We start from the raw sequence: 23,912 nt of genomic DNA on the forward strand, positions 1-23,912 counted from the left end.
TTTATTTACTCCTTTTAATGTTGATGATTTGGCATGGGAGAAAAACAAGCATTTCCCTCGGGCTGGAGGCAGTCTCTGCTACGCCAAACATTCCCTCTTTGCCTAACCCCATTTCACTTTGGTGAAACTAATTTTCTGCAGAGGAAAAGGGTTTCCACATGTCCCTAATTTCCAAATACAGTCATCAGTGGTACACTTGGCAATAAGAGAGATACTACAGTTCCTTTATCTCTTCTTTTCAAAAATTCAAGCCAAGCAACACCAGAGAAATCCAGGTTGATACTTGTGGGCATTTATTTTGGACAAAATCCCAAGGTGAGTCTTTTCCTGCAACAGGGAAAGGTGAGGTTACAGGGAACCAGGCAGAGGGCCTTCTCGGTAGTAGCGCCCGCCCTGTGGAACGCCCTCCCATCAGATATCAAGGAAATAAACGACTACAGTGGTACCTTGAGTTACAAACGCCTCAGGTTACAAACACTTCAGGTTACAAACTCCACTAACCTGGAAGAGTTACCTCAAGTTGAGAACTTTGCCCCAGGATGAGAACTGAAATCGTGTGCTGGCGGCGCAGTGGCAGCAAGAGGCCCCATTAGCAAAAGCATACCTCTAGTTAAGAACAGTTTCAGGTTAAGAATGGACCTCTGGAACGACTTTAAGAAGACATCTGAAGGCAACTCTGCTTAGGGAAATTTTAAATGTTTGATCGTGTTTTTAATATTCTGTTGGGAGCTGCCCAGAGTGTCTGCGGAAACCCAGACAGATGGGCGGAGTATGTATGAATGTAAAAGGTAAAGGTACCCCTGCTCATACGGGCCAGTCGTGTCCGACTCTGGGGTTGTGTGCTCATCTCACTTTATAGGCATTCAGACACTTCCAGGTCACGTGGCCAGCGTGACAAGCTGCATCTGGTGTGCCAGCGCAGCACACGGAACGCCGTTTACCCTCCCGCTGGTGGGCGGTCCCTATTTATCTACTTGCACCCGGGGGTGCTTTCGAACTGCTAGGTTGGCAGGCGCTGGGACCGAACGACAGGACCGCACCCCGCCGCGGGGATTCGAACCGCCGACCATACGATCGGCAAGTCCTAGGCGCTGAGGTTTTACCCACAGCGCCACCCTGGTGTAGTGTGGTGTAGTGGTTAAGAGCAGTAGTCTTGCAATCTGGGGAACCAGGTTCGCGTCTCTGCTCCTCCACATGCAGCTGCTGGGTGACCTTGGGCCAGTCATACTTCTCTGAAGTCTCTCAGCCCCACTCACCTCACAGAGTGTTTGTTGTGGGGGAGGAAGGGAAAGGAGAATGTTAGCCGCTTTGAGACTGCTTCGGGTAGTGATAAAGCAGGATATCAAATCCAAACTCCTCCTCCTCCACCCGCGTCCCCATGTATGAATGTATGTATGTTTAAATAAATATCAATGACAATATTGGGATCCTGTTGATCCTAAATTGTCCCGCATCCATTGACCTTCAAAAGCATGCTGCAATTACTTTCTATTGTTTTCAGAGAAGCACAGCACAAGATACAAATATGGTCTTAGTACATCCACCGATACAATGAGTATTACTTTTACCATCTACAACAATTATGAATTTAACTTCATGCAAGTAAAATAGCTAGGCAACAATTGTTAGAATGTTGGACTAAGATCTGGAAGACCAGGGTTCAAACTTCCACTTGCCTATGAAGCTCACAGGCTATTCTTGGACCAGTCACCATGTCTCAGTTATAAGCCCATCATAATACAACTACAACTGATCTATGTGTAAACTCAAGAGCATAAACATGTGAAAGCTTGCTAAAGCTTGCCAAATTGATTCTGGTACAAAAGTGTCTACCCCTCCCCCCATTCCAATTTTTATGAATGGCTCAACAAGGCTTGAAACATTATAATGGCATTAACATATAGTTGGTCTGCACCAACATAGATGAACACAACAAAAACCGTTTCAGTGGCCTAGAACAGGGGTTCCCAAACTGTGGTTTGTGAACCACTGGTGGTCTGAGCTTCATTCAGGTAACCCACAGCCTGTCTGTAAAATACAATTTAAAATCATAAAGCACCTATCACAGTGCATTAAAATTGCTACAACAGGCAAAAAAAATCCCTAAGTGGCCTGTCAAGATTCTCAGCAATTTTCAAATGATCTATGGAGAAAGAGGTTTGGGAATCATTAAGCTAGAAACTTATAGAAATCCTTGGAATGTGCAAATACACATATTAACATTTGGATTATGGAACTATAGGAGTTTCTACACATATTCACCTTAGCCATTCCCATTATGGGACAAACAATGAAAGGAGAAGGGCGGAGGGCTGTCCACTATAACATGTCAGCAGCCGAACTAGTCCAGCATTCTGTTGCCATAGGTATCTGGTCACCCACTGCAAGCTCATGAGCAGTACATGAACGCAACAGCGCTCTCCCCACTCATGTTTCCAGAAACTGGTATTCAAAGGCATACTATTTCCAATACTGGAGGTAGTACAGAGCCATCATAACTAGCCATTGTCAGTTTTATCCTTCATGAATCTGCCTAATCCATTTTAAAGTTGCTCAAGTGGATGGCAATCACTATAACTTGAGGTAGCAGATTCTGTTGCTAATGATTTGTTATGCAAAGAAGTCCTTCTTTTTGTCGGTCCTGAATCTCAACACTTTAGGTTCATCCATTTTTGCCACCAGAGCACCAGCAAGGGATGATGAGCACTTGTCAGGATCAGAGGGAAACCCCTCCCCTCTGCCTCCCATCTATAGCTCTGAGCTGGAAGCAGAGGCATGTTGGCTTGCTCGCTCTACCTCCATTTCTGAAACTGTGTAACAGGGAGAATGCCCTGAGCCCATAGTGCAAACCGACGCACCGTCCTCTCCAGCCTGGAGCCGAGGATGGTAGGCAGAGGCTTGTTACTGCTGTGTACTTGCACCTGCCAAGTGCAGAACAAAAACAATCTCAGGCTTCTGCCACAACTTTGGAATGGGGAGGGGATGGAATTCATCAACCTTCACTGGAGGAAACCTTGGACTCATCTCACTCTCCAGAGCCTGGTTAAACACTCAGCATTGTGAACGGTGAGGGAGACTGTCAAACCCCATGAAAGTGAGAAGCAGAGCTGTATGTTGAGCTCCTTGGAAGTAAGGTGTAATATAAAATAAACTTATGGTCTCTCACTACAAAACTTTAAATGACCTCAGTCTGAGGTTTCATGTAGATGGTAATTCTCTGTGAGCATCTGGCTGCAAGATGTGTGTGGTTTGGGAGTTCTGGTTTGGGGGCTGGTGCTTGAATGATACAGCTTGCATTATAGATACAGCCTGAACTTTTTGTCATTTGGTCCTTTCCATTTCAGAATCACTTTTCTTGTTTTCAAGCAGATCATTTACCCCCAAGCCCAGTTGGTTGGTCAGTGCCATCTGATATCAGCCAGCTTCTTCCCACTGTCCCATGAGAGAGAACTCCAAGCCTTTGTACAGTCAGGGCACCAGGCCAGACAAAGACAGCTCAATGGGTTACTTATCTCTTTGCTTAGGGGGAACAATGAAAAGAATTTTGAGGGGGAATTGGGCATGGAAAGTGGCCTTCAGGTTAAAGTAACCATTTAACCATTACATGTAAAGCAGAATTTCCCATGAAGTCACACGCTCTGTATACCTGACTTTCCATTCTGAGAAAATTAAAAAAGAAAAGAAGAAACCTCTTCCTGTCCTATTATGAGGTGGTAAGATGCAAAATTCTGAATGCTTGTGTGAATGAAAGAAAAGATCTGAGACACACAAACTCTAGTGGAGAAGTTTCTCAGTTCTGATATTTTTCAGGTAGCACTGCAAGCTGCTCTCATAAGATCTGAACATGTTCAATATACAGTCTATAACGTTTTTAGACAACCATTTCTCATGAACTGTTATTTCTGATTAAGCTTTTTATGCCTTCTTCTCTCAGTACATATAAAGAAAAGGGAGCAGGAATGCATCTTCCTACTGAACAATTTGTTCATATTGCAAATAAGGACCTCGCAGAAACACTGCCTATCAGACACAGGGGGCGAATTTATTAAGGAAACAGCTTTCTGGGTCAATTCGTTTTAATGTATGGTGAGATCATTGGGGGGTGTTGTTAAAAGGAATGATTGGGTGGGGGACACGCACACACTAATCAGGGATTTGCTTACTTCACCCCCTTTCAACTTTAATTAACTTTATTTTGGGAAATATATTCCTGTATATTAAAAGTGGGTTAATGGAACCACAATAAGACCACTCTTTTGGAAAAGTATCCAAGGTTATTTTCTTGTGTTTGTGTGAAGGCAATCTAGTCAAGCTGTAACCAGTGGGACTCCAACAGTCAAGTCAGAGCCACTGCACAGCTTTTCTGTCACTTTTCCAATTCTTCCTTGGAGAAATATTCAGAACTCTATGGTGGTATTTCAGATGAAGGACCTGCTTGCTAACTCAAGCAAGCATGAGGAGCCTGCTGCATTTTCAAGGAGCTACTTTGATCACCATGGACAGAACAGGCTCAAAAGCCACCTGTGGAGGGAACAGATGTATCCATCTTTTGTTTCCTTTGTCTTTTGCTTGGAGAAGGGAAGCAAACTGAAAAGTCTGAACAAGCTATGCTAAAGGAAGCCTTGAGCTAAGAGATCTGGTGTTTCCAAAGCAAAAAACATTATTTCTCCTATACTAAAGACCTTCAGTGGTCTGCCCAACTGCTCAAAGATGGCACTTCAAGACTTAGTAGCCCAAAGGCAGGAATGGCAGATGAGATGACCAAGAGGAGTAGAAAAATGAAAGTCCCCACAATATTGATATTTCTTCACAGCAGGAAAATGTGTCTCTATTTCCTACCGAAGATCCTGTCACTTCCCCCTTTTAAACACTGTGATTTATGACATTGCAAATTATGTAAGTCTTACAGGTGGAAGCATGAAGCACCAAAGTTGGAGGTACTTAAACAAGACTGCGGCAGAGCTGAACACGGCAACTTTCAAGCTTGGGGCCTGTACCTTAAACACAATTGCTTCTTTTGAAGCTGCTCTAAAGAAAATGGGACATGGCAGTTTGGACAGAGTGTCATGACCTAACCCCCCTAGGGCTGTAGAAAGGAAGTGGTTAAAAAGTCTCCTGTCCTTTGCATCACTGGCTGTTTCAGAGATCAACGTGGGAGGCACAGGTGGGGGTAGGCACAGAGCCAAACCCCTCAACACTGCTGTAGCGGTTGAGACATGGCAAGACTCCAAAAATGCAGAATTTTCTACCTCCAGCCGACAGAGACAATACCCTGATGAACTGGAGTAGCATTCCTAAAAAGCAGAACTCCAAGCAGCCCCCTTAAATATTAGTACCTACTTTCCTTTACTATCCCACCCTAATAATGCCTTCTGCACACTCAAAGATCAGCCCTTGTTCCTCCGTGGCTGCCTGGCTCTGTTGCCAGATCCATTTCTGGCTTTCTCCTTGAGCTCGCCACTCACCCCCATCTCTCCCAGATTCCTTCTGGGTGGTGGGAAAAGCCAAGGAAAGCAAGGACAGAAGATGAAGCAGGGATACCAAAACTAACGTCGTAGATGTGATGTCAGACAGAGCGACTACTCCTTTTGCCTATTCAATTTTGGAGGGGGGCAGGGGACTAGAATTCATCCCTTCCTGCCTTCATCTAGTAGGCATTATTTCACAGCTGCAGTGAGTCACCCTGGAGTTAATAAATCAATGTGTGAAACTAGCAAGATACAGATTTGATATTCTGAAAGCAAAGCTGTGGAGCGGCAGGAGTCTTCCTTTTCAAACCTCAGGCATGTGCCACACTTCTCTTCCCCAATATTTGCACAGAACATGATCTTCAGAGAGATACACTGGCCTATGGCACAACATCTTAAGAGAAATGGACTACCAAGGGCTAGGCCCACACTGCAAGAGGCATCTTGTGCTGAAAGCCTGGAGCCTCTGATTTCTCAAGCAACGTGCCTGTGGCCTTTAGTAACCCCACAGCTTGCTAATATGAACTTCATAAACTGCTTTGACATCCCCATGGAAACAGAAGGCGAGGTCATAAATAGGGGATTAGCACCTCTTAACACAGAGCAAAGCAAAAGAGGCAACAGGGGGTTTAAGTTCCCCCATTAAGGGGCAAGGGGCTGCTTGGCAAAGAGGGAGGGCAGGATGGAGAAGGAAGAGTGCGACAGAGGAAGGGCAAATCGCGGGTGAACTACAAACTGTAGACAAAAGAGGAACAGGCACAGGACAAAGAGGGCAACAAATCTAATGAGCTCCTCCTTCCTGTCCCGTCCACCACCCACTGCCAATACCTAGACAGCCTGTCTATTTCAAAGCTCACACCAGCACAGAAGACGGCAGCGACTGTTTTCCCCAGCTCCATTTTTCTTAAATGGCACTCAGCTCCTTCAAAGTTGACAGTAGGCAAGAGAATTAATGGGAGAGGGAGGAAAGATAAAGAAGGCACCTTCTCTCTCTCTCTCTCTCTCTCTCTCTCTCACACACACACACACGTTTTACAAGGTCAATATAAGCAGGTTCGTTCGTGTGAAAAAAATGAAGAATGGAAATATCAACCTGTCTGCAGCATTTCTCAAACTTATCCCCTGCCCATGTCTTAAGCCCTCAATATCTCATTTCTCTGCTCCAGTTCACCTCAAGCACTTGGCAACCAGGCATGCACCAGTCAGCAATTGGCAATTCCACTCTTTTCATTCAACAAATCCAGTCACATTATCACCAACATAGCATAAAGAGGCTGCTTGCACTCTCTCCTCCCCAGGACTAGGAAGGCCTGCTCCCCATTTTGAGAGATGTTACATTATAAAGCCTGGCTCATGAATAAGTTTGTGGCCTTCACTCCATGCATTCTAATTCTGAAAACAACAACAACACCCCTGTTTTCAGAGGACAACTGACCTGTTGAGCTTTGGTTTCTTGTTTTTTGGAACAAAACCTTCGGGAAGTTTAGGTTTATGATTTGGCAGCAAACCTGAAAATTGGGGTGGGGGGAGGGGGAGAGATTCAGATGTCAGTTTGAGTAGAAAATGTATGCATAAGATCACAGCTAAAGTACATACACACCCACCCTAGAGTGGGATGCCATAAGCTATTCTAGGTTACATACTAATCCCCAAATTATTATTATTATTTAAATAGAATTATATTTTTAAAATGCTAGTTTTAATGTATGTATGTGTTTGTTTTTGCTTAAAATATTGTAAGTTGCTTTGAGTTGCCATAGCAAAAAAGTCACTAACACATTTATTAATAGAAACCTCACTCAGATTCCATCTATTCACCAAAGTACATCACCAAAACCAAAGTTTTTCTCTTAGTCCAAAACTAAAAACCTCAACATCTCACTGTAGCAGTGTTTTTCTTTTTCCTCAAAAAAGAGATCTGTTTGACATACAGCAAAATAACTGCAACCTAACTGGTTTCTAGACTCCCTGTATGTATCAAAATGCTGCCGATGGTAAATCTCTAGCCATACTGGGCAACATTCCAATATAGAAAACAGGAGTCTGTTTCCTCTGTGTCCTCCTGAATGGTTTATTTCACACACAGCATATGGGAGCCTGCCTAGTATTAAGGTCAAAGAACATCAGGAGAAGAGGGGCAGTGGGGAGGCTCCTGGCAGCTCTGCTGCTGTTTTGCTGAAATACCTGGAGCACTAACAAGATTCAAAATCCAAACATTCAATGGGCTCTACAATGTTACACCACTGCCTAGCTAGCCTAACTCATTGTGAGTTGTCAAATGCATCAAAAGAAGGGTTTAATTAACCAGTAACAGGTAGCCATTAACTACTCAGAAAATCATAGTTGGACTGACACTCTGTGGCACTGCAAAGTAGTAGTCTGGGAAGCATTCTTAAGAAGCAAGGAACTCAGGATGGGCAAATCCTTCTGATCATTATAGGGTCGCTGAGTCCCAGTTATCTTTGGCAGCCCAGTTTTTGCATGTAATGCATTCCAACGCAAGGAAGCCTCAAAAACTGAAGTTAGCTCCCAAACAAAACGAGTTACCTGCTCGATGAGCCATTTTCACACAGACTTCAACCTTTCTGTGCTCTTCCGTACAGAGGCCTGTGACTCTCCTGGGCAGCATCCTTCCCTCAGAGGTTATGAATTGACTGAGCAATAAAACATCCTTTAGAAGCAAAGAGAAGGGAAAAACCCAATCAACACCAGAGCATGAATGACATAATACCTGCAAAGTGATGTTTGAGCCAAAGCTTCCGAAAAGCAAGAGAGATTAGCCGTCTTTGATGTTTCTGCACAAACAGCTCCTACAACACTATCAGGCGTTTCCAAGGCGCTTTGCTCTATCTACTGGACTAAAAACCACTCCCTCTAACTTGCCGTGGAATGCAGAGGATGGAAAAAGGGAAAGACAGTGTCATTTCAGTAGTGCAAGTAACACTACAAAAGAGGAATCATAAAATAATCTGAGCCTGAGCATGCCCATGTCAGTTACAAATTGGTTTCCATCCTGAAACATGGCATTTTTTATTTCTGATTTATAAAAGTTAAACCTGCCTGCTTAGTGTTATTTGTGCCTCTATAAAATGAAGAATCCAAAACATCACAATACCCTCCAGAAGAAAAATGTTTTGCACCTTTTTTGGAAATATATCCATGGAGCAATATTGCAACCCTACCTCAGAGGACATTCCAGAGCTTTCAACCAATATCTTGTGGCAAAATGAATAACATACAGTATTTCTTTAGTGGAGCTGGAATAATAGATAGAAATTTGGCTAAGAGGAACATTATTTTAAAAGCTATGTTGAGATGAGATGAAAGAGCAGGATTTAGGTAACTTAAAAGGCTAACTTGCACATAACTACATCAGCATGGGAGCTGTTTCCCCATGAATTCTTCCCATGCTGCACACAATAATTTTTTTTATTTATTCAAGCCAAAGGGAAGCCTACTACAGGCAAATAGATAGAAATGCATAAAATAACAATATCCTTAAAAACAGACAACAAATCACTCTTTAAAAAGTTACTAATAGCAGCAGTGATAGAGTCTCTCCTCCTCCAAATGCCAGCTGAAAAATATGCTTCTTAATTAGTCACCTAAAATATATAGAGAAACAGGGCCAGATGCACCTCAGTAGGGAGGTGGCTACACATATGAGGAGCTCCCACTACACAGTTGGCACCAATTCTTGAGGTTTTCTGCACCCATTGAAGGCCCATCTGTTTCCTTAGGCATTTGCTAAACATTAGCACTTGGGTGGATTTTGTATTTTTCTCTTGCTCTTGCTCATTAAGATGCGGTATTCTTTTTATCATTGCTATGTTTCCTTTTATGTTGTTGATTGGATTTTAATGTACCCTGCACCAAAACTGCCTCCGCAGTGAAGGGTGGGAAATAAATATTTTTAAATAAAATAAACACTGTAAACAAGTTTACTTGTTAGGCAACTGGGATGGGAGTGGAAGCTGCTTGAAAAGCCAACAGTCAGCTCAAATAATATGCACACCACCCACATGAGCAGTCACTTTGCCCAAGTAAGCTGTTTAATATCATTGGATTCACTCCTTGTTACAAAGTTTTGCAACAGTGTAATGTATGAAACAGCCCTGGGCCACCTCAAATGACCTGGCATTTGGGGACCAGGATGAAGCTTTCAAAGATCTAGGATTACAGCACACGCTCTTACATGTATTATTTTTGAACTGTATTAGCTTGTAATGCGAATTCCAAATCTTGTGTTTTTTGCAAAATGATAGCCATTCCCCCCCCCCCGTCTTACACACTGTCTGATTTACAAGAATTAAAAAAATTAATCAATTTAACTGGAGTTGGAGAACTACCTAACAGCAATAGTATCTCTGAGCTATGTAAATGAAGGTTGTTTTAAAAGATTTGTGATCTGGTGTATTCATTTGGACCTAGTTGGTGTATTTGCCAAGTTTAATTCAATAAGCATCTCCTTATGAAAAAATATTTAATACAATGGTTTTAAATACAAAAATAAAAATAAGGGTGCTATCCAAACAAGGACTTCTGTTAGTGCAAATAAATTTGGCTGCACAACTGAATTTCCGCTCCCTGCACCCCTTTAATCTGCTCTGGGCCCCCCCGTGCTCTGCAGCAGATTTAGGGCATGGGGAGAGGAAAAAGGCAAGTTCCACTGTGGAAATGGAAATCATTGCATTAATGGAACTATGTCCTATTGGAGAGATGTTGTTTGTAGATGACACAGCTTTGACAGGGCACTCTACAGAGTCTCATCAACTGTTTTGCCCAAACCCGTATGGAGTTCAGCCTTGGCATCACCCTGATGAAGACCAACATCTTGGGTCAGGATGTTGCCAGAACAGTGGTACCTCTGGATGGAAACGGGATCCGTTCCAGATCCCGTTCGCATCCAGAGCAGAACACAACCTGCATCTGCCCGTGCGTGGGTCGCGATTCACTGCATCTGCGTGATGTCATTTTGAGCGTCTGCGCATGTGACGAAACCCGGAAGTAACCCGTTCCGTTACTTCCGGTTCGCCGCAGGACGCAACCTGAAAAGATTCAACCTGAAGCTACTTTAACCCGAGGTATGACTGTACTCCACGCATCAGCACTGGTCACTACATGCTTAAGGTGCTAGACAATTTTGTCTATCTCGGCTCCACCATAACCAGCAACCTCTCCATCGATGCTGAGCTGGACAAGCATATTGGCAAGGTGGCTACAGCAATGTCTTGCCTCTCCAAAAGGGCATGGGAGAATGTGATGCTAATGACCAATACTAAGATGAAGGTCTACCAGGCTTGCATGTGGAGCACACTGCTTTATGGTAGTGAGACTTGGGCAACTTACACCCACCAGACATGATGCCTCAATGCCTCCCACATGCACAGTGTCAGGAAGATTTTGGGCATCACGTGGCAGGACAGACAAACAAATGTACCGTATTTTTCGCTCTATAACACGCACCCGACCATAACACGCACATAGTTTTTAGAGGAGGAAAATCCGTAGGCATGCCACCCGTAGGCATTCCCTCCATAACACGCACAGACATTTCCCCTTACTTTCTAGGAGGAAAAAAGTGAGTGTTATGGTGCAAAAAATACGGTAAGTCCTCCCAAGCCCACATTCCCAATAGGTTCGCAGATAATCTACACTGGCTTGGTCATGTCCACAGAATGGAAGGTGGCTGCATCCCCAAGAACATGCTCTACAGGGAGTTGGCTTCAGGCACCAGGCCCGTTGGCAGATCAACTCTGCATTACAAAGATATCTGCAAATGTGACATAAAAGCTGGCAACGTGACATGAAGGCAGGCAACATCAACCCCACCTTGTGGGAATCCCTTGCAGACAACCGCAGTGCCTGGAGATAGGCAGTCAAATTCTATTTCCATAGCAGTGACCAGAGGAGAAATGACCACTTGGAGGTGCGCAGAGAGAAAAAACGCCATGGTATATCTGCATCACCAGACACCTTCATCTTCCCCAGCTGCAGCAAAACATGTCTCTCCTGTCTCTACAGCCACAGCAGGCACTGTGACTCTTCAACAGTTTGACTTCACCCGCAAAGGCATATACTTTCATTGCCTCTCGAGGCAGACATATGGCAACCAAATTCTGTTAAGCCAGGTGGTGCAGCAAGAGGCTCAAAACTCCACAAATTTTATACAACCCAATTTCTCTCTTTTAATTTTTTTGAATCAACATTTGTACCCCATTCTTCAAATCCAGAGAATCATCAGAACAACTTGCAAGATTTAAAATCTATAGCACTAAACAGTGAGATAAACACATAACAGACAAAGAGCAGAATTCAATCTCATTGACAAAAAGCCTGGGGAAATAGATTCCTTTGGGAGCTGATGACAGAAACCTGGCACCAGATGACCCTTCCAGGGGAGAGAATGGTGAAGTTGGGGCACCATCGCTGTAAAGGCTCCATCTGTGGTCCTCACCAGTCACAGCACCTTGGAAGTAGCAGAATCTGATGAAGAGTCTCTAAAGCAGACCTGTGAGAAAGGGTCATGTGGGAGAAGGGGGCCCTTAAGTATCTGGGTCCTGTGCCAACTATATGTAGAGCAAAGTACTTAAAAAAAGAATACGAAGGCAGAAACTCTGTGTCAGGTAAATGGGATCACTATGGGGCATAGTTATGCTGCTGCTCTCCTCAACATGCCCTCTGGCTTCTCAGTCTTTAGTAGATCAGTGCCTGCACATTTCTCTTAAAAATGAAAGCTGGACTGCATGCATTTTTGGCATTATGAGAGGCATATCAATATATAGAATAAGACATTGTCCAGATGTAAGATAAGATGTGCAAGATAAGATAGCACTCTTAAAAAGCACCTCAACAGACGTTTTAGAACACTTGCCAAAATGACTTTTGTAGCACTGCTATCAGGCTATTCAGAGAGCCCATAACCACCAGCCCTCCTTCAATATTTAATTTTATTTATTAAACTAGTATCCTGACTTTCTTCTGAAAAGAGCCCAGGGTAGCAATCATCAAAATGTTAAAACAGTGAAATGCAAGTGTGATGTAGCGTTGGGACTAGGATCTGCGAAACCAGGGTACAAATCCCCACTTGCCCACAAAGCTCACTAGGTGACCTCAGGCCAGTCACCACTGCTCAGCCTAAACTACCTCATAGGACTGCTGTGAAGAAAAGGTGAGGAAGGGGAGAACCATGTATGCCGCCATGGAGAAAAGGGGGGAAATAGATAGATAGACAGACAGATAGTCATACTTACCCCCTACTTGAAAAAAAAATTCTATAGAAGTGCTTAGCAACTTGTTGCACTGCTCGCTTTATCAATCAAGTAGCTTTGTTCAGAACAATGTAACTAGTAGTTTGAACATTTCCTAGTTACTTTGGCCTTTACCTGAAAGTTTCAGCAGCAAGACTGCAGGAAGCACCTCCTGCCAGAGATGCATTATAATCTGCAAGGTCCCATCAGCAAACATCTTAAGAGACCAACTTAACTAGTGACTGTATAGTTACCAGTTTGTTTTGAGAGGCAGTGCTGACAGTGCTACACCCCAATGACTGCATGTAAAGTGAACTCACTTCCATGGAGGGAACTGAAAGAAGAGTTCAGCACAGGGTGCCTCAGAGGCACAGGCCTCAGTTCAGTTACACAAACTGTTTGGGAGCAGCAGAAGTCAGTGGCAAATTTCATGCTGCTCAGAGCAGCTAGCATAATTTACATGAAATATGAGAAGATTTTAGTAAGTCCTATGCCTATTATGTTCAGGTTCCTTAATGTTCCTGTGCCTTTCTAAAATGCAACACTGCTCATGTGACATTTTAAAAATAGGGAGCAGAAAAAGGCGCTGTTTCTTTATCTCAGTTGTCATCAACAGAATGGGCTCGTTTCCAGTTTCTGTTTGACCAAATAGAGGCAGCAACTAATCTGCTTCTCACTTGCAAAATGTCATTTCAAAACAAATCAATTAGGTCCCACCCATTTCCAGCCATGAAAATTGTACCCTAAGCCATTTGGCTTAAGAGGGCTGCTTGTTAGCAAAAGGTCACAGCAACTTCAGAAAAGTCCCAAGTGCAACAGGGACTCTCCCACTAGCATCATCACATGGATTTATCTAAGCAACAGGGACAATGCAGAAAGATACAGTCAGGTTTTAGGGCACAGGAGAAACAAACAAGAATGTAAAAGGGTTAAAGGAGAGAAAGAGAATTCTGGCAGATTTGCACACTGCCGTCATGTTCCATGAAATTAACATTTTGTGCTAGTGGGCAGCCAAGACTGCAACCACAGATTTGCTTTAATCACTGGACAGCTCCTGGGAGAGGCTGAACCCAGATTCCCACCCCTGTAATCTGTAGGATCTGATGAAAACAACTTGGATTGAATTAATTCGAGGCTAATAAGCAAATACTGCAGTTCTGTCTCTGCTTTGTGCTGCCAAAGTGAGATGACATTTACTGCATGATCAGACTAATCATGTTCCAAGGGAGAAAAGAGGAAACATGTTTTGCCTTCACCTCCATAGGGTATTTGATTTCTCCCACTAGGTAAACAAACTCCAAAGTGAACAACACATTTTCTGGATTTAGAGGTTCACTGGAACAGTGGACGGAACCAATACCTGAGGCCACCTGGAGAACTGACAAGTGTTAATAATCTGACTGAACACCATCAGAATCTGTGCCAGAGTCTGTTTATACAGCCAACACACTCTTTTCTTAGAACACATACTATCCCATCCCCTTGGGTTGCAAAAGATCTGCTGCCTCCAAGTTCTCCTCTGGTACTTCAAGCTATCAATTTAAAGGATTTTTGCTGTCTAAAGTTTTCATGTTCTAAACCTCCCAATTTCCCAGTGAAAAAAATCTGGTTTTATTTCCAATCATGTAAGAGTGAAATAAATAACAAACCTAAAAGAAGCAAAAATTTAACATCAATATAGCCCTTCAAAGTCTTTTTACTGTAACCCTTACAATCACCCTATAAAGGTGATTAGTATTACTATCCAGTGGAAGCTGAAAGAGTGGCTTCATTAAAGGTCACCCAGTGAATTTATGGCAAAAGGGAGATTCCTCAGAGGTCATTAGCAGCTTGTCAAAACAGTTATGCCTGGAATGAACTCTAAATTTTCACCCCACATTTAGTCTGCAATCCCAAGTCATTGCATTCACATTACAACACCAGATACATATATTGCCTGTCATGTCAAATAGACAATGAGAAAAAAACTGCAGAGAAATGAAAATTTGAATATCTGGAGGTATGTTAAAACATAGACGGTCATATTTTGTAATGTTGCCTCTAAGCCTGCAAATCACCTTTCAACAGGAGAATAGCACCAGCTGGCTTCTGAAATGTCAAAAATCACACCATCAGTTTAAAACTAACCCTGCTCCGCACATGCTATGAATTGGAGAGGAGTCTGGCAGTGCACTCAAGAGTGAGACTAGGTGGTCACATCTCTGCAGATCTCTATGAAGGTATGGCTTGGAGACCAGCTGCTTGCCAACATGAGAACATAGGAAGAGCCCCCCCTCCTTTACATTACATTTATATACCACCTTTTCCTCCAAGGAGCTCAAGGTGGTGTACATCATCCTGTTTTCATAGTGGCGAACCAGATGCCTGTGGGAAACATGCAAACAGGACCACAGCACAAGAGCAATCTCTTCTCTTATGGTTTGCAGCATCAGCATGAGAGTTTGCAACTCCTTGGAAGCAACACTACTACAGTGGGCTTGTCTCTGTTCAGCTCAGGCAAGTACAGCAGAGCACTTTCCCCACCCAAGAACTTCTGGATTGAACATCAACCTTGACATGGCTGGCTGATTTATTAAAAGGGAGTAATCCAAAGAGACTCCTCAGTGGAAAGGATAATACTTTGAACAAAAAACATATTACTGAATCATGGCATATGTCTGCAGAAGCAGCAAGTCTTTATGCCTTAGCCCAGAAAGTAGAGGAAATACTATTTGTCACCCTGTGAAGTTTGGTCCAAATACAATCTAGCCCCTGAATGGGAAACTAATAGGAGGAACACACACGACAAATGCAAACACAAAAACGTATCTATACATAACCAGTTAGGTATTTAGGATTTTACGAAAAGAATTATGTTTAAAGCCACAATCTTTGAGGATTCAGCAGCATTAATTAACATGGGCAAGAGCTGGTATTCCATGCTAAGATGGAATCTACTGAAAATTCAGCTACAAGAGATCCTATACTGTTGTTGGCATCTGTCTGTCTTAGGAGACAGTGGAGGAGTGCGCCTTTGGGGGGTGAGGTCAAGCTGTTGGAAGGTTGCAGAGCCTGCTGTGGCTGTAGAGACCAATGTGGGAGAGACATGTTTTGTTGCAGCTGGAGCAGATGAAGGCGTCCAGTTGTGCTATTGCCATGGCATTTCTTCTCTCTGTACTCCTCCCACTGGTCATTCCTCCTCTGGTCACTGCTATGGATACACAATTTGACTGCCTTTCTCCAGGCACTGCAGTCATCTGAAAGGGATTCCCACATGGCAAGGTTGGTGTTGCCAGCCTTTAAGTCACATTTGCAGACACCTTTGTGTTGGTCTGCCAATGTGCCTGGTGCCTGAAGCCAGCTCCTTGTAGAGACACGTCCTTGTGGATCCTGCCATCTTCCATTCTGTGGACATGACCAAGCCAACGTATATGTTGCCGAGACGGGAATGTGAACATGTGGGCTTGGGCGAGCACATCTTTGTCTGGAATTCTGTCCTGCCATGTGACACCCCATATCCCCCTGCTGTAGCGCATGTGGAAGGCATTGAGCTGCTGCTCCCGAGAGTTGTAAGTTGCTCACGACTCACTTCCATAAAGCAGCACCATCAACATGAAAGCCTGGTCCCAAAACTAAATCTTCAGAGTAACAGCTGCCTTAATAGTACAAATAGAGTACAGTGGTACTTCGGGTTAAGTACTTAATTTGTTCCGGAGGTCCGTTCTTAACCTGAAACTGTGCTTAACCTGAAGCACTTTAGCTAATGGGGCTTCCTGCTGCTGCTGCACCGCCGGAGCACGATTTCTGTTCTCATCCTGAAGCAAAGTTCTTAACCCGAGGTACTATTTCTGCGTTAGCGGAGTCTGTAACCTGAAGCACCTGTAACCTGAAGCGTATGTAACCCGAGGTACCACTGTATTACAAAACTTCTGAAAAAATATTTGGCCAGCAAAGGGGGTTTGGTAGTTGTTGAGGGTTAATCAACAATGCTTCCTAATATACCCTAGTTGTCAACTCAGCAGACTGATGGTTACTTTGGGATCCTCTCAGTCACCCTTAGCAATGACACAGCCATTTTCTATTGTTCAAGCCTATATTAATTATTAAAGACAAGAAGATCACCTTCCCTAATATTATTTTTCCATGTAAGGCAGGCCGATTTGACAAAATAGACAGGAGTTATGTGTCTGGACATGAGATGAAGCTCACCAGACAACCTTGGCCAATTCATTATCGCAGCCTAAAAGTGCCTTACAGGATTGTTGTGAGGATGAGTTAAGAACTGTATACCGTTCTTAATAACAGTGGATGCCAAAAAATGGCTTGACAGTACTGGGTAAAAAGCAGGCCTGCCAGATGTCTCTTGTTTTAAGGGAATGCCTTGTATTATCAAAATGCACAGACATAAAAAATAATGGGTTCTCTTAGGACAGACACTTCTCCCTTATTTTTGTCTTATTAACCTGTAAGTGCAGTAGGAGGCAAAGAATTTTTGGGAACTAACTATGGCCTACAATATCAGATCAGCTGCTCTGCAGTGATGTTTGTGTACTTTGCTTTACAACTGTTTTGAATTATCTGTTCATTTAACATTATGTTCTTCGAGATAATACACTTGATCTGAGCTTCTCAAAAGCAAATAGCAGCTTCAGAGAAGCTATTTTTGTTGGGCCTATGACAGGGGAAGAAGAGGGTAAATTTTCCCCACCCCCAACAGCCCCAGTGCTGACATAACTCCATACAACTACTATTTGAGCTTAAAACAAAATACATGTGACATTAAGCCATGTGTTTAAGGTCATATAGTGCCTGGCCTTAACACTTTCCATGTGGCAAATGTCATGATCACTTCCTAAACTTTTGATTTTGGCCTGTCATTTTCCATTATTTCCACACAAGCCTCCTCAGCCCTTTGAGTTTCTAAAAATGACTCAGTGGAGCAGTATCTTAGCAAAACCCCTTGGGATGCATGTATTCCAGACCTGCTAATTAACTCCATGTCTCTACTGTTTCCTTACCTGCTTTCTTGAAAGCTCATTCAACAAGGCCATCACCACTAAATTGTTTATCGCTCCTTTTCAATTCCTTATTTTTCTTGTTTCCCCTCTTTATTAGTGAGCCAGCCAGCCATTCACAAACCATTTATTTTCCTCCAGATGCATTTCTGTCTCTAGTCTATTAATCCAATTGACATTAGCTTATTCTGCAGCTATGGCTTCCTTATCTTTAATGGTGTACTCTTGTCTGGTTCTCTTCCTTTCCATTTCCAGCATGGTATTGCCTGTCCCTTGTCTATTCCAGACTTGGAATAACCTTTGGAAAAGCAACTTCTGAGAGTGCAAACATTGTTGCTCATATTCAATGGTATTTTCATTTGCTTATTTTTCTCTCTTTTTGTATTATGTCTATTATACTCCAAACCAGTATTGGTTAAAGTACTGGTGGAAAGGTGATGTGCAAACATAGCAATGACAGCTACTTAAGTATGCATAGCTGCAAATCAGGGAAACAAGTGTCCCACTGGTATGTGAATGGCATGGAAGGACGTGGAATACCAGTTTTATCTATATTATGAACAGCAGACTAAACAGGGTTGATGGTAACAAAAGCCACTGGGATATGAAGCCGAATTAGCAAGGTCACACTTCCCTTGTCCCTCTCGCAATAAAGGTCATCTATCAGCGTAACCAAGGCCGGTTTGATGCCAAACCCAGGACTGAACCAAGAATTAAATTGGTCTACATCAGGGCAGCCCAATTTTGCATACCAAGTGGGCCGCAAGAGTACTTTGACAAAGTACCTGTGGGCCGCACACTGCTTGGGGGGTGGGCGAGCGAAGCCAAAATTTGATGTCCCCCCCAAGCCCTCTCATTGCCTTCCCAAAGCTGGCAAAGCGAGGCACAGGCTTTGGGAAGGAGGTGCGAGGCTCTGGCAGGGTCCTAGAGCCTTCCCATCTCCTCCCCAAACCACAGTGTATAACTTATCCAGCTTTCAGAAAGCAGTGCAAAGGCTTGGGGGGGGGGAGGGTTAAGTGTTGCTGTGGGCCGCCAAAAAAAGGCCTAGAGATACCCGATGGACCACCCTAGTCTAGATAATGTTTCATCCAGAATGCCCGCAGCTGCTCTGCCATGTCCCTCTCACACAACTTCCCAAGAAAAGCAACTGGTCAGTTAACTATCCTAAATGAGGGAGTCCGGGGTGTTAAAAAATAAATAAATGAGCAAGTGTTCCACCACCTCTTTCAAGCCAGCAGGCACCACCACTGTGTAACATCGCATTCATCATACTTGGACCCACCCAGTCATGCCTTGCCACATAGATTTTATTAAACATGAACAACCAGGGATTGAGAGAACATGTGGTTGGACAAACAGCTCTAAGTACCTTGTCAACACTCTCAGGCCACATCAACTGAAACTGATCTCATAAAACTTGGCTAGACGTGGTGTTGGACATCTCACAGTTCTACACTAACTATGGCATCAAGGCTGCTACTGAGCCAAGCAATTTCACCCTCAAATTGTCTCAAGAAATATGTCATAGTGGGCCTCCAAAGGGTCCAGGAAAAGTCCCTCAGGAGCCTGTAACCTCTGAACCACTCTGAAGAGTAATTTATTCTGCTAAGAAACAGGAGAGTTGAGAGAGTAACATATAGTAGTATCTGGTAGCTACATGCAATTTTTAAGCCTTGAAAATACACTACAGGTCCTGAAGCTGTACTCACCTCGTAAGAATACTTGTGCTTTAGGTTCCAGCGACAGATAGGACATTGACCAGAAGGATTTGGAGGAGTCGGGGCTTCCTCAACTTCCAGCATTTTACCTTCAATCTAGGAAAGAGAGGGCAGATGGAGGGGAAGATTTAGATTTCAGACTTCCAATATATATTGTACTGCTTAATTTCCAACAAGTGTACCCCCCCAAAAAAAAACCTTAAGGAAACTTAAGGAAAGGGTTAACTGGTATTAGCTACTGGCAATCCAGAATACGACAAAGAATGGACTTGATGACAAACGCAGCAGAGAGTGCAGTTTAAGCACGCACGCACGCACACACACACACACGAGATTTCAGCACTTTTGCAAATGTCAACAAACTCAAGAATATTAGTCAACTACTTACAAGGAAGATTCCAATTTACTGTGTAGCAATAAATTCATAAATGGGCATAGCTCCCTCTAAAAGACACAAACTGCACCTCCCTGGCCATGAATAATAAGACATACTTTTGAAATTGCCGCTTTGACGATATCAGCAAACATGGGCTCTTAAGTAGACTCTTTTTAAAAAATCGGCAGCAGGACAGAGACACTTCTTCCATTGGTCAAAACTGCAGGAATGTTTATGAAAACTGGGGTGGCTCTCCACAGCACACTTTCCTAAAGTGTAGTCTGAATTTAGCTTTAAATTGCTCAAACTGATGAAATTGATAGCATTTCCCTTGGGGAAGTATTTAACAACTTAGCCTATCTGACAAGAAGCATTTCCTGCCAAGCAGCTCATGTATTCCTTTTCTTTAAGCAGACCACGACAAGCTTTTAAAAACAAACCAACCCCAGACCTCTCTCATTTGATACAGCCAGAACCAGGGAGTTCTTTTTTAAATATACAGCTTCAGTCAGAACTCATCAACTTAAAACTATCCTGAAGAAAATTCGATTTAGATGCAGTAGGCCTGACAGCTACAAACTTGGGCAGGCTATACATATTCCAAATGGCCAATTTTGTAAATGTTCAGGCTTTACTATTGATGTTTACATGCTATGATATAAAGCCATTATTCATATTCACTATTTAAGGTAGTATTCTCAACCAGTAAAAGAACTAAATGGTATATGCTATTTGTTTCACATAGTTGTGATTTGGGGCGGGGGGAGGCAGAAGAGACGTTCCTCCTTCAGTCAGGGAAGGAACACGACTAAATGTTTTTCCTATAAGATCATTATTCACGCAACAGAAATCTACATAGATTTGAAGAGCAGCATGTATATTATGTGAAACGATTCAGAGAGCTGCATCAATCTATGGCAAAAGAAATATCAGAAGACGCTTTAAAAATTGGCTTTTAGAAAGTAGCCTGACAGTTGAGCTTTACATCTCAATATTTTCCATTTGCAACTCTTTCCAGAGTCTCTCTGAATGAGAACTGTAAAGCTTGAAACCTGTGACACCAGAGCAAGTCTTCAACAGCACCTTTTGGAATATTTCCTCGTGTTAACTGTCCTTTTTTGTAATGATAAATCTAAAGCAAAAAAAAGTACATAGTTTGGGAATCAACAATACTCAAACAAATTCACTCTTCTATAGAAGGATGGCCATCTTGAAATCATTTATGGTGAAGGAACAGAATAATTCTTTTTTGGAGATGTTAAAACCTGTATCCTTTTACTGTAACTTATTATTTTGAAATGAATATAGCTGGGTCACAAGTACACCAAATTGATTTAACATGGTTAGTAGTACACAAGAAGTATATTAAAGATGTATATTAACATCACCTGGCTCAAAAACAGCCTAACAATTCAGATAGCAAAATGTTTTATTACACCACTCAAAATGTAACATGAGTTATTCTGGAAAGGCCCAAAGATCAAAGCTAATGTTCATGCCCCCACCATGAGTATCTTCACAGAGCTTCACTAAGTGCTGGCTAGAGGTACATGCACCTTTCTCCCCCAAGATTTTGGCTTTATTTATTTCCCCAACCAGACATTTATGATGCTAAAGAGAAAAGCAAAATGTTCCAGAAAGCATATTCAGATCACACTTATAAAATCAAGAGAAAATTAAAATCAAACGAATGACCTCACTTTTTAAGCATATTTAATTTCATCTGTGCTACATCTTTAACATCGCAGAGTATTCTTTTCCCCATGAGAACATTCACCCTTCATCAAAGCACAGATGGGGATTTTCAGTGAACTATCCCTCATTATTCTTGAGGATGCTAGGGAAATCTTCACCATTCAGTACTGAATATTGATGGTCTATCAACTACAGCAGTCTTGGGAATTCTTCATATCTAGAGTGTTTTTGCTTGCCTTCTCCCAAAATAACCTTTGCTTGCAGAGAACATTGCATTTTAAGCAAAAATCCAACACCCAAAGCACCACATGATGCATTTTTATTCTGTAGCGCTGTGAGGTCTCCGTTTCTTCCCAGAGAAGATGTCTCTGTTAGAAAACCTCCCTATATCCAGGAATGATGTCAGCATATGAAGCAGTATTATCATAATATCATAAACATTTTAAGATGTGTTTTCCCCCAAGTGCACCTCAAGTGGGGAAATTCATTCCTTCTGTTTACTGACAGAGAATGTAGGGGAATGTCTCCCACCCAAAACCTCAAAGTATACAATATACTTAAGGCTGTCTAATTTCTGCTTGTAACTTACAAAGATATTCTGGAAAGCTAATGATTAGGTTTTTCTTGGCTGTATTACCACAGACAGAGTTTCATAAGTTATTCCTCCCACTTTCACTTCTTTGAGGAATTCTCATGGGCTAGGATTAACCTAAAATTTCCAAGTTCAACTAGCATTCCTCCACCAATTTACTTGTTAAGAATTTTATACATTGCCCTTCACCAGAAAAAGATTCTGTGATTTGTAGAAAAGAATCAATAAAAACCTAAAGTACAAATCAGCATTAAAAAAAATCAAAACACTATTGAAAAGCAGCAGACTGAGATTTAAAAATCTGTAAGTGTCTGGGAAAATAAAAGGAGGTTTTCCTGATACCTAAAGAACTCTCAAGGCTGTGGTATGCTAACGCTAGAAGCCTGTATTCTCCTATTAGTATCTTTATATTTAATAATAAAAGCCACAATTCAGCAAACATTTGTTCTGACTTAGTCCCTTGAAAGCAATGGAACCAAACCAAGCTCCATTCCATTGCTTTCTTGGAGCCTAATCATGACAAACATCTGGTCGACCATTCAAATTCCAACCGGATAATAAATACTGCCAGACGAGTAAAAATAATCTATAGAGATAACATACTTTGGGCAATATAATCACTGTAGGGATAACCTGGTATTTAACTTTTGGAAGGAGATCTGGGGTGAGACCAGATGAAGAAATGAAATAGAAGAGGCGACTAGGAAGAGAGGCCACAGCACTAGTACGTAAGTCATTTTTGAGCTTTGGGCACATTTTTGGGGAGAAGTAAAATACAACTTGATAATCTACTACATATTTTGGAAAGTTGTCTATTTGTTTGCTATGCATTTGTACACCTCTGAAGGTATTGTAACTAATTTTTGCATTAAGGTTCCTGAAATCAAGAAGCAGGTTTTCACCTATGTTTGGATACAACTGAATGCCATTTTGAATCAAGATAATGGACTAAAACTTTCAAAGCTACACTAATTTGTTTGTTCGTTTGTTACAATTCCTGAGCAATGCTGGGTACAAGGCTGTTGCTTTTGTTATTAATATTTCTCCTACTAATAGTCACTATGGTAGGCCTTCTAACACACTTGTTCACTCTTCCAAGACAGTGTTTATTAAGCAGTAAGGCTCAGCCTAGTGAATACCATATTTATAGTCTCATATAGCTTTCAGAATTAAAAATTTGATGCCACTGTGCTTATTAAACTAAACTCCTACTTTTTGGCTTTTATTCATAGCACATTTGGTTGATATTCAAGTCGGGTGCTACTTGTCTCTTTGGGGGAAAAAAATAAAAGGAAATTCCAATAAATTAAAGCACAGTAAGACTTATATGGGCACATATAGACACTATATTGTGAGTGCTTAATTTCCATTCAGAATAAAAAGAAAAGTTTCAAAAATATCAATGAATGGAGAAATTTCTTAAACCCTTTTCATATTACTTCATGGTGTGGGAGCCACTGCGGCATGACTTCTTCCTGCACCATGAAGTCAAAAGCTGAAGCAGCAGCTTCCACGTACTGTTATGGTAACTTTGGGCTCTTTTGAGTATGCATAACTGCAGGCATTCCTAACCTCTGCATACACCTCTAATTTCTCACAAATTTCTTTCACTGATGCAATGGGCACTAGAAAATTTTGAATAGGGTTCAGGAGATGAAAAGGTCACCTGTTTACTCTCTTCAGGAGAATCACTGTATTCAAGAAAAGAGGCCTAAACTTACATTGGTTACATGATGGAAATTATTCAATTGCATTTTTCTGCACAAACACAGTTGCTGCGTTACAAAGACAAGGATCTGAGACTTAGAAAATAAGTCAG

General features: G+C 42.2%; 2 protein-coding genes and 1 long non-coding RNA gene across 5 annotated transcripts in view; 2 read left to right on the top strand and 1 right to left on the bottom strand.

Moving 5' to 3' along the window:
* The window catches only part of RSPH9 (radial spoke head component 9), a 49,094-nt gene that overhangs the window by 23,130 nt on the left and 2,052 nt on the right, over positions 1-23,912 (top strand). The gene's annotated exons all lie outside the window — the stretch shown is intronic.
* MRPS18A (mitochondrial ribosomal protein S18A) overlaps positions 1-23,912 on the bottom strand; it is a 30,923-nt gene that overhangs the window by 3,926 nt on the left and 3,085 nt on the right. For 2 of the 3 annotated variants that reach the window (XM_053382870.1, XM_053382872.1), the window contains exons 3-5: positions 19,422-19,526; positions 8,016-8,139; positions 6,904-6,976 (exon numbers count right to left, since the gene is read on the bottom strand). In XM_053382870.1, coding sequence (XP_053238845.1) covers positions 6,904-6,976; positions 8,016-8,139; positions 19,422-19,526 — 302 coding nt within the window. The remainder of the gene's footprint in view (positions 1-6,903; positions 6,977-8,015; positions 8,140-19,421; positions 19,527-23,912) is intronic. The other variant, XM_053382871.1, reaches the window with a different exon arrangement.
* On the top strand, positions 14,793-15,314 carry LOC128410975 (uncharacterized). Its single transcript, XR_008329657.1, has 2 exons — positions 14,793-14,937; positions 15,068-15,314. It is a non-coding gene; the product is annotated as an uncharacterized LOC128410975 (long non-coding RNA).

The sequence above is a fragment of the Podarcis raffonei genome, chromosome 3 (genome assembly GCF_027172205.1).
Source record: "Podarcis raffonei isolate rPodRaf1 chromosome 3, rPodRaf1.pri, whole genome shotgun sequence".
Taxonomy (NCBI): Eukaryota; Metazoa; Chordata; class Lepidosauria; order Squamata; family Lacertidae; genus Podarcis; species Podarcis raffonei.